At 34.7% G+C, this 11,469-nt stretch overlaps 2 protein-coding genes across 2 annotated transcripts; one reads left to right on the forward strand and one right to left on the reverse strand.

Annotated features, from left to right (window-relative positions):
* On the forward strand, positions 1 to 3,736 carry LOC127946178 (probable cationic amino acid transporter). The gene is made up of 2 exons (XM_052542543.1): positions 1 to 2,270; positions 2,757 to 3,736. The coding sequence occupies exons 1-2, from the start codon at positions 2,083 to 2,085 to the stop codon at positions 2,935 to 2,937; spliced, it is 369 nt and encodes a 122-aa protein (XP_052398503.1). The 5' UTR covers positions 1 to 2,082; the 3' UTR covers positions 2,938 to 3,736.
* Positions 3,737 to 6,204: 2,468 nt separating this feature from the next.
* LOC127946175 (claudin-11) lies at positions 6,205 to 11,374 on the reverse strand. Its single transcript, XM_052542539.1, has 3 exons — positions 10,383 to 11,374; positions 9,368 to 9,532; positions 6,205 to 7,976 (listed from the first exon to the last, which is right to left on the reverse strand). The coding sequence occupies exons 1-3, from the start codon at positions 10,606 to 10,608 to the stop codon at positions 7,717 to 7,719; spliced, it is 651 nt and encodes a 216-aa protein (XP_052398499.1). The 5' UTR covers positions 10,609 to 11,374; the 3' UTR covers positions 6,205 to 7,716.
* Positions 11,375 to 11,469: the final 95 nt, after the last annotated feature.

Below are 11,469 nucleotides of genomic sequence, written 5' to 3' on the forward strand. Positions count from 1 at the left end.
TTGAATAATTAAATGAAATGAAATAAAAATATAGATGTGTACAAGATATGCAAGTATTCCAGCCTAAATTGCATATTCAGACAATTTAATGAATTATTCAAGCACTTCAGAGTTGGATTGCAATTTATTTAAGCCCCATCCTGATCCCTAGAGCTGAAGACCTCTGCTCATTCTTTTTTTAAATATTAATCTGAAAGCGATTTGCTTTTACTCTCCTGAGACAGATTAAATGCATCATGAGTTTCCTAACTGTGCAATGTAATTGGACGAATCATCCTACAGCATCCATCCACTGGCACACCTAGAAATGGGATCAGGAATGAGATTGTGTCACATTCTCACTCAAGCTGCCATATATTTAAAACTGTTGTGACAAACTAAGCACTTAGTGCTTAGTGCTTAGTTCTGCGTTCGACACCATAGATCATGACATACTCATAGATCGATTACAAAACTATACAGGTATTCAAGGGCAGGCTCTAAGATGGTTTAGATCCTACCTGTCCGATCGCTACCATTTTGTTTATTTAAATGGGGAGTCATCTCATTTATCATCAGTAAAATATGGAGTGCCACAAGGATCCGTCCTAGGTCCCCTTCTATTTTCAATATATATGTTGCCCCTTGGTAATATTATTAGAAAATACGGAATTAGCTTCCACTGTTATGCTGATGATACTCAGCTATATATCTCAACGAGACCAGATGAAACTTCCCAATTATCTAAGCTAACAGAGTGTGTTAAAAATGTAAAAGATTGGATGACACACAATTTTCTCCAATTAAATTCGGATAAGACAGAGATACTAATTATTGGACCAAAAAACACTACACAGAATCTTGTAGATTACAATCTGCAACTAGACGGATGTACTGTTACTTCCTCTACAGTCAGAAATCTGGGTGTTATATTAGACAGCAATTTGTCTTTTGAAAATCATATTTCCAATGTTACAAAAACTGCATTCTTCCATCTTAGAAACATTGCCAAGCTACGAAACATGTTATCTGTTTCTGATGCAGAAAAGCTAGTTCATGCATTCATGACCTCTAGACTGGACTATTGTAATGCACTTCTAGGTGGTTGTCCTGCTTCGTCAATAAACAAGCTACAGGTAGTCCAAAATGCAGCAGCTAGAGTCCTTACCAGGTCAAGAAAATATGATCATATTACCCCAATTTTACAGTCTCTGCACTGGCTACCTATTAAGTTCCGTATCAGTTACAAATTATCATTACTTACCTATAAGGCCCTAAATGGTTTAGCTCCAGCGTACCTAACTAGCCTTCTACCACGTTACAACCCATCACGCACCCTAAGGTCACAAAACGCTGGACTTTTGGTCGTTCCTAGGATAGCAAAGTCCACTAAAGGAGGTAGAGCTTTCTCACATTTGGCTCCAAAACTCTGGAATAGCCTTCCTGATAATGTTCGGGGTTCAGACACACTCTCTCTGTTTAAATCTAGATTAAAAACACATCTCTTTCACCAAGCATTCGAATAATGTATCTTTTTAATTGTGAGTGTAGTTGCATCTGTTCAAAGGTGCATTTTTATTCATTAACTTGGGTTAAACTAATTTTACTTTGTTGGATCAGCAGCTATGCTAATGATGTCTGTATTTTGTTTCTATGTTTCGCCACGGGATTTACATCCCGTGGTAACTAGGATTTAAACAAGCTCCAGTCTGGATCCAGAACACCTGAGAAGAGATGATGCTGACCCTCAGAGGACCCCAGATGATGCTACCTTGAATCAACAAACAGAACTAACAATTATTGCTAAATGTGTGACTGAATCATATAATAACTTAATTAATAATATTGATAGTTCATCGTCTAGCTGACTACGTCTTGTATTATTATTATTATTTTTATTTTTTCTAAAATCCTGTCAAATGTGCACAAACTACTAGCTACTACTAAATATTGTAGAAACATAATTTTCTGTAAAGTTGCTTTGTAACGATTTATTTTGTAAAAAGCGCTATACAAATAAACTTGAATTGAATTGAATTGAACAAACTGCCAGATAATAAGCGTTTTACCTGTTTACACGGCTTAGGTGAGTGTGATTCTGACATGGTGCCATTTACCCTGATTGATGGCGATGCCTCGCTTATGGAGATGTTTGCCGTTCATGGCTTCTTGTCAGGGAAGTATATTGTAGCCATGGGTGCTGTCGCAGGACTCACTGGCATCCTGCTGGGATCTCTGTTCCCTATGCCCAAAGACATCTATGCCATGGCCGGAGATGGTCTGCTCTTCAGGTACGTTTAAAAAAAAAAATTATTGTTCTATTTTAAATTTTAAAAGCATTAGTAATTTTTATCCATTTATTTATTTATATAGTTTTTAATTACAAACTTTTGGCCTAATTGTGCAGTCTTGCAAACAAACACAGAATACATGGACATCTTTTTAAATAATAAAATCACATTTTAAATTGCAATCACGTTTTATATTATGTATGCAATTATGTTTTTGTGGTTACAATTTTGGTAATTGTGTTGTATGTTTTTTGTGAAAAAAAAGTTTTTTTTTATATGTCTCCATGTTTGTTTTTATTATTATTTATTTTATTAGTTTCTATAAATTAGTTTTTATTTGTTTATTATTAGTACTTTTAATTAAAGTAAACTGAAGAAAAGAAATGTTGACTTGGCAACTAGCTAAAATAAAGATTTTTGAAATATTTTATTTCATTTAATGATTATTTTATTTCGAGTAGCAATAATGTTTTTTATTGATTTTAGTTTCAGTGTGCACCAGGTTCCTTTCCTTTGTGAGTCCGCACACAGAGACTCCTGTGCTGTATCAGGCTCTCAGGCTGCTCTGTTGGCTCTCCTGGTGAGTCTGAGGGACCTGATCGAGATGATGTCCATCGGCACGCTGCTGGCCTACACACTGGTGTCGGTGTGTGTGCTGCTTCTGTGATATCAGCCAGATAGAGATGGCTTTACCAGTTTCCTCACCAAAGAGGAAGAGGAGGAAATGATTGCAGCTAGTGAGAAGGACATGAACTCACCTGGTGGAGAAGAATACGCCAACAACCCCTGTGGAGCCAAGAACCTCCCCTCCAAAGGAGATGACACTGTTTGAAAAGTTTCTCGGGGCTACCAGTCGGTTAGTTCCGGCTACGGCATTGGAGAGATTGGCATTGAGGTGGATGATAGTTTCTTGAAACGCATATTGGGGTCCCATTATTACACTATTCAGAGGCGTTTGGGCCTGCCGAACTTAGGCGATAGGCCCACTCCTGCCACAGGACGCACTGTTCCTGTCCTACTTTTCTTCATCTTGACCTTCTTTATCTGGATTCCTTGTCATCTATGGCTTCGACCGGGTCTCAGGTGGAGCTCGCTGGGCAATGTTACCTTTTATAATGACTGTAATTGTCCTCATGGTTACTTTGGTTATTACTATTCTCCGGCAGCCTGAGAACCCTAAAAAGCTGCCTTACATGGTGCCCTGTGTGCCTTTTGTTCCCACCGCTGCCATGCTGGTGAACATTTACCTCATGCTCAAACTATCCAGCATCACCTGGGTGCACTTTGTGGTGTGGTGCTCACCAGGTAGGGCAGATCTTCTCCTACATGCACTCCATTTTAGAGTTGTGCGATTAATGAAATTATAAAATTGCAAAGACTGTGATATCATTATCAAAAAAGAAAGTGTGGCTTTGGTTCTACAATGAAATATTACATTAGTTAGATATACTTTTATTATAAATATATTATTTTAATAAAAAAATGTATAATATTAAATATTTTGGCATTTAGTAATAATAATAATAATAATAATAATAATAATAATTATCATTATTATTACTAAATCCTAAAATATTATTTAGTAATTTTTACAGCGAAATATAACTTTTTAAAATAATTAATTTGAAGATATTTATTTTACTTATATTTAATTTATTTATATATTGTATTATTTGCAATATTATTTAATATGTTAATTATATTATTTAATATCTTCTAAATTAAAATAAAATAAGAACGTTTACTATTGTAATGTCACTGTAAAATAAAATATAGTATTATTATTTTTAGTCATATTGATATATAACAAAATCCCATTTACACCAAGAATAATAACTACATTAGTGCCGTGTTAAATGCTCAAGCTCTTTCTGATTTGCTATTAGTATTTTTTTCCGTTCATCAGTTGGAAAAAATTGTTCAGAAAGTGATTCCAATGATATCTTTCATCGTTATTGTTATAGTTGTGGTGTGGACTTCCATATTCTCATATTTAAATAGAATGATTATACAGTGCACAGCATAAATTACACCCCCTCTGAATAATAATAAAAGATGTATTTTCTTAATGATCACTAATATAATTAATGGAAATATGGCAAAATTGAAACATATTAACATATACTAAATAAAAACAACAAAATATGCCATATTTTCTGTAAGATAAGTAAACTAGCCAATTTTGTACCATGCTAAAAAAATAAGTCACCTTGCAGTTCTCTCCCAAGTGGTTCCAAGCCAGTATTAAGTCTGAGTATGATTCAGCGGGCTATAACTCTTTCAATTGTCAGGAAATTACTTGTCTTTAAAAGCTTATGTTCAATATACTTACCTGTTGATCAAAAATAGCCTTAAAACTATACACTTTTTTTCTTTTAGTAACTTTTAGGAGGGTATACTCACTTTTGCAACAAAATTGTATCACTTTGATTAGAAAATCTCCTTTTGTTTAATAATTTTGGCATTCTTCTTTTGTAATTGATCAAGCAGGCTTGTTAGAACATTACATCTCCAAAAAACCCTAACATGTCTTTTAAGTAAATAGTAATTGCTGATACTATATGGGGGTGTACTCATTTATGCTGTGCACTGTAAAACTTAATCATTTATGGTGTGAACAGGCCGTAACTGATCCTACAGGTGTGCTCATCTATTTTAGCTATGGGATGTGGAACAGCTCGCTGGAACTCAGCGCTAGACAGGAAGTGGCTCAAGCCAGCTCCTACCAGAGGTGTGAGACAGAGGTGGATGACAGCTTCAATATTGATGAAGACCTTCCTCCTCAGCAGGACGAACAAGAGGGACAGTACCAGGGCTGGGCGGCTGAGGAGCACAGTTATCAACACCAGAAACACTACCAGTCCCAGCAGCACCATGATGAACAGAGACCTTCCAATAGTCACAATTAACAGTCACCAATAAAGGCTTTGAGGAGCTGGTCAATGAGGAGTATTCACCTGAGTGAACAATAAACACTAAACTACTGTCGCAGTAGAGGATGGATTTGGGTGACCTTGATTTTGGCGAACAGAATATGTTCCTAGATCAATGCCACAAAACCATAATAAGTAATGAAGACAAAAGGAAAATGCGTATCATTACAATTTTAATTAAAACATACTGTTGATAATACATAGAAAAAAATTAATATAATAACACCACTGGATTAATAGACACATTTATATTAGTAAGGATCTATATATTTAATGTAAATAAAAAACTTTAGAAGGTTAATTAACTTACCAACACAAACTATAAATATGAGTTAAGTATAAATAAAAATGAAGTCTATTGATAAATGTAACATTTTATATATATATTTTAAAGTAGGGTTATTATTGAAGTCACAATGAAATGGAAACGACTTATCTTTTCTTCCGTATTATGATGCACATCCGAGTAAATTGTTTTTTTTTTTAAATTAAACATATGATACACTGAAACATTTTTTCACAATAAGATCATTAACATGCATTTATAAAATATTTTCATTTCATGCTGACTTTAAAATAAGCTTTTTTTAAATGTATAATATATATATATATTATGTATTATATTTAAATGATATAAATTAAACATATATGATCAAAATTAGCGTGACATGACAAATTGAAATTAAACAATATTTTTGTCAAAACACAAAAACTATGACTAAAACAAAGTTCATTATTAAAATGAACACTTTTATTTGAATTAAGACCTCATGGGTAGTTAATGGTTAAGGTTAGTACTGTACTCGTTTGATTTACAAACATTAATCCAGGAACACATTCTACCATACAAAATCAGTCGCTGATGTTGTTAATCATGTCTCCCTAATTATTCAAACATTTTTTATTAAAACATTTTTTATTGTATTTCTTAGTGAATTTAAAAAAGGTTTTGTTCTTGAACAAGTGCTTGGTAAATCCATTGGCACCTTGTGACTTATCTAGAGGGATGTTTATCCCAGTTTTTTTTTATCAAGGCTTCAAAAGTGCCTTTAAATAACCCCTCCTTAATGTTATTCTACTAAAATCAAATATGTCTTTAGATTTGGAACAGAATTTGTATTTCTTTCTGATATGAGCTGCTGTTTCAGTGTTGGTTTTACTTCAAACAGTAATCTTTTTTTCCATTATAAAGATCCTAAAAGCAATGCCCTTGTCTTTTCCATATAAAAACTCAAGATACCTCTTTAAAGCAAAAACCAATGCAAGTTGTCACTACATGAGCAGAAACCCTCTGAAGATGCACTGAGCTGACTTTTCACCTTACATCATCTCCACAGCTGTGTTTGATCTAAAGTCTCAAGCTCTCCCTTGAATTTTAAGGGAGGAAATATTATGATTGGCTTCCTGTGAAAGCTCAATAGTTCTCAAAATATTTTGCGACGTTGATATCAAATTCTTTCTCTGTTGGTTTGTAGAAATGTCTTGTGGTTTCACCCTTGTTTAGGTTTGCACAAGGATATTTACATTTCTTACTTACAGCTTTGCGCGAAAAATCATTTCGATTCAGAACACACTTATATTCACTGAGATCAAGAGTTACATGTTTGAAAAGAATATACAAATATATTTCAAATGACATATTAAAATGTATATATTTTACAATCATAAATGGTGTCTTTTTTGTGTCATCAACTATAACAATATTATATATTATATATATGTATGTATGTTTGTATATTGTAGGTTCATGTTTTCATTCAGGCACATTCAATTTGTGTATTATGAGATGGCGTGATGATTTTGAAAAAAGTAATATGCATAACAAACAAAGTAGACGGTATATGATTATGCCCACCATCTCCCAAACAGCACAAAAAAAAAATGCATTACAACAATAAATCAATCACCGACCATATGAGACCAGATAAAATGAGCGGTTTTCCTGTTACAGATATTTCAAATGTCAAATTTCAAATGCTGATTTCCTAGGAGGTTGTGTGCAGGAAGCTGTGAGGAGATCTCCAGGAAAACAGTGCAAAAGACATCTGGTCATTCAACCACACAGCTTTCCTGTCCGCCTATCTATCTATTTATCTGTCTGTCTGGGTGTACATACTTTCCTAAATGTTGGCATGAGCTAATAAGCTTATATTCACAACTTTTACACAAGATAAAATAAAAGTCACTGGTAAAAATAAGAAATATAGGAGCAAAATGAATACTGTGTAAATACTGTAAAGTCAATGAAAAATGAATGCCTAGGGAGAAGAGAGCTGTTTCCCTTTGGATTCATTTCAACGTCTGTTCAAACAAAGCCTTTAAATGTTCAAACGTCTGAGTTTTAGCACAAAAAAACAAAGAACAGTTTCCACTGAATTCTTTGTTCCCGCCGAATCTTCACATGTTTGCAGTCAAACCATGGCAGTAGAAAACAAATTCTTCGCATAGTTCATTGGCGCGTGTTCAAATCTTGAGGTAAGGCGCCTGCGGTCTCATCCAGGGTGTCTTCACTCTCACACATGTGCGCTCTTGGCGTGACTGTTTATAGGAGGGCCGGAGTTAGTAACCCCACTGTGTTTTGAGTAGTAGTAGCGGTTTTCAAGATTTTGACCTGGGTCATCACCCCTTGAGCAACAAATCATCACCGAGCTGCCAAAAAAACAAAGGGCTGAACCGATCCAGCCAGCATACAGAGAGAATCCGAACGACATCAGGCCATCTTCGTGAAGCACACCAATAGGGAACCACACCGTGGACACCATCCCACACAGAGCTGAAAACAAGAGGAAGGGTGCTATAATGGCATACCATAATCATAGAGAATTAGCAAACTGACTTCCAAGCAGTCACATTAGTGAAAAAATGTGATGAAGCGATGTATGAGAGAAGTCAGCTTTAAACCAAGCAGTGTCAACATGGCAAATTTGAACATGATGTGAAATTTCACCCTCACTCGAATTACAGAAATTGTAGATTCCCATTTAAATTAATGCATTCTGGCTATGAAAATTCGCTGAGCAATGGTAAATGTGACCACACCTTAAAGGGATAGTTCACCCAAAAATGAAAATTCTGTCATCATTTACAAACCCTCATGTCATTCCAAACCATTTTAAAATATATTATTTTATGTTCAACATAGGAAAGCAACTCATAATGGTTTGGAATGACATGAGGGTTTGTAAATGATGCCAGAATTTTCATTTTTGGGTGAACTATCCCTTTAAGACTGGGAGTTTTATTTGTGTTGTTTACTGAACAAACTAGCCACCTGCAAAAATGGTTCGGACAGTTGACCATGACTGGCTCTTCCCACTCTAACAGGATGTAGGAAATCTCTGGATGTTTTAATTCAGCCAAGGACATTTTCAGTCCTGTATGTTGAAAGCTTGACTTTAGAGAGGATATGAACAACTAGATGACAACATCTAGCATTTTGCTTAGAACTGCAAAATTTGAACAATTTAACAAATTGGTTTATTTTAAGTTCATGAGTAATATATCAAAGGGTCTTTTGCAGGAAATAGCACCATGACTGTTCTAGGAAAGGTACTCCAATGTTATTAGTTAAATGGGTTTTGGTAGAAAACAAGTTTACTATGATGGGATTTAATAAGTGTAGCACTTAACACTCTTAAAAAGGTTCCAAAAGGGGGTTTTGCCTCGATGTCAAAGTAGAACCTTTTTTAATTCCCCAAAGAAACTTTCAGTGAACGGTTCTAAAAGAACCATTTCTTAGTGTGTAGAACATTTTAATAATATGAAGCATGTTTTACCAATATGCAATGTTCCATGCATGTTGAAGGTTCTTCATGAAACCAAAGAAGATAGCCTTTATTTTTTATACTGTTATGTGCTACTTTAAACTGTTGAATCCACATATTTATTTGATGTCTATCAAATGTTTGTTCACAGCACATGCTTTCCAGATGCAGCAATCTTTATGTGTGCTATCTAGGAAAACTCCTTTCGTGTTTTGGAACAAAGAAAGTGAACAGATGTTGGAACAACATTTGGGTGAAAAAAATGAGTGTTTTAATTTTGGGGTGAACTATCCCTTTAAGAAATGACCATCGAAATATCCATTTTGTCGAGATGTAAATGACACCCTTTCCTGAGACCTAAATGACACTGGTATATTTCACCCAGTCAGCAATAACTCACATATGAACAGTATAAGGAGTCCTCCCAGGACTGCGCGTCTGTGTTTGGACTCTTCGCTCTCTTGGCTCAGTTTGACGCATGGCATCGCGAGCAGCACGAGCGCCAGAGCGGGAAGTCCGAGTAAAGAGGCGGAGACCATCAGAGCGCGCGACGTCTGGATGTAAGCTTCAAACAAAAAACAAAACAAAACAAAACAAAAAATAAATACATGCAACCCACCATTTGCACAGAAAAAAAGTATAAAATATATGTTATAACAAGGGAATGTATATATACGGTATAGGCTAACTGTTCAACTTAAAAAAAAAAGGTTTTGTGTGTGTTTTTTATGTCATTATTGGTTGTAAAATTTATACAATCTATTAATAGCTTACATTGCATCTAATTTGCATACACATGCTTTTGTGGCAAACCATAATAAAAAAGAAGTATTATAATGGGAGTAATAAATTGCCAACATTTTCATATTTTATAGGAATATCTATAATTTATTTCCCTACTGACTTTTTGCGTCTCCCCAAAATGTCAGATTTACATGCCCTTTGTCCTAGTGTCCTCTTCAGAAGACATAATGAGAATTATGCCGTTTCATAAAAAAAAGTCCCCATAACATTTTTCTGAGATGTTTATTTACGACAAACAATTAGAAAATAAGCCAGATTTAAATAACTACAAAACATTATCATATTTCCATAAGAGTGCTAAATCTGCTCATTCTGTCAATATTAGTCATATTTAAAGACATATTTAAAAATCAAGGAGAGGGAGTGTTTATTTGTTTATGATTAAACCTCCAAACATTTGATATCTCAAAAAATCTCTGAATGTGCTCTAATACATGACATCCAGACTGTGGCATGTAGGGTCTCAGAAATTCACTAAAACCTTTCTATGACTGGGTCCCACTCCCACAGGGGTATTATGTGATTTATAAAAGGGGTTTAATTCCATAATTCCATTTCTTTTTCCAAAAGAAAAAAGGATGCCTACAAATAAAACAAAGCATATTTCTCACCTGGTATATCGAGGATCTGGTTGAGTGAGATGCAGTGATATCCAGCAGTAGAGATGACACACTCGGTCCACAAGCCCTTGGTCTCCAGCTCATCCATCTTCCTGCAGGTGTGCATGCCGTACTTACAGCTCAGCACCCAGTCGTTGGTTGAGGTCGCTATTATAATACCACTCCAGCCGATGCAGCTCATTAAAAAACCACAGAGCAGACGACAGCTATGAGACATTCTGACTGAATATGAACAAAGAAAATGTTTACTACTAACGTTATATGGTAGCCTATTCAAGTAAAAAACTAATACGAAAACATACACACAAAAAAAAAGATCCTAAAAAAAACGCATGCTGGATTAGATTAGGATACAACGAGTTTGAGTATGAACTGTAAAACAATCCGTTTGGTAAATTTACTTTTTATAGTGGACGTGCCCAACATAACTTTAAGCCAATCAGAAGGAAGCACAGCCATATACGTCACAGCTGCCTTCCCTCAGAGCCTGGAGAATCCAAAACATCTTTTGAATTATTATAGCATTAATAAGTCTTTGTTTTTATTTCTCTTTTTTCTTCAGTGTTTTGGTTTTCGGATTTTTCCCAAATCAAATAATCGTGATAGTATTTTACAAAAGAACTTTGTGTCAACCATAACAATTTCGAAAGATGCTCTCTTAGGAGCTATGAAGTTACCATTTTTTTGGTGTGAATGCCATCTAGTGGGTTAGATGATAATACGCTGTCCAAGACCAATTTTTGACATTTTAAACATATATGGACGCTTATGACTCATACCAAGCTCAGAGAACCCACCCTTACTAAAGGACAAAAAAACAAATGTATCTATAATACCACATACATACACTACTGTTCAAAAGTTTGGGTTTGGTATGATTTATTTTTTATTTTTATGTAATTTATTCCTGGATGAGAAAGCTGATTTTTAACAGCCATTCAGTGTCACATGATAATCATTCCAATATGCGCACTTAGTGCTCAAGAAACATTTATTACTAATGTAATAAACAGATGTGTTGCTTAATATTTTTCTGGAAACTGGTATTTGTTTTTTTTAATGATTCTTTGATCATTTT

The sequence above is a fragment of the Carassius gibelio genome, chromosome A24, assembly GCF_023724105.1.
Source record: "Carassius gibelio isolate Cgi1373 ecotype wild population from Czech Republic chromosome A24, carGib1.2-hapl.c, whole genome shotgun sequence".
Taxonomy (NCBI): domain Eukaryota; kingdom Metazoa; phylum Chordata; class Actinopteri; order Cypriniformes; family Cyprinidae; genus Carassius; species Carassius gibelio.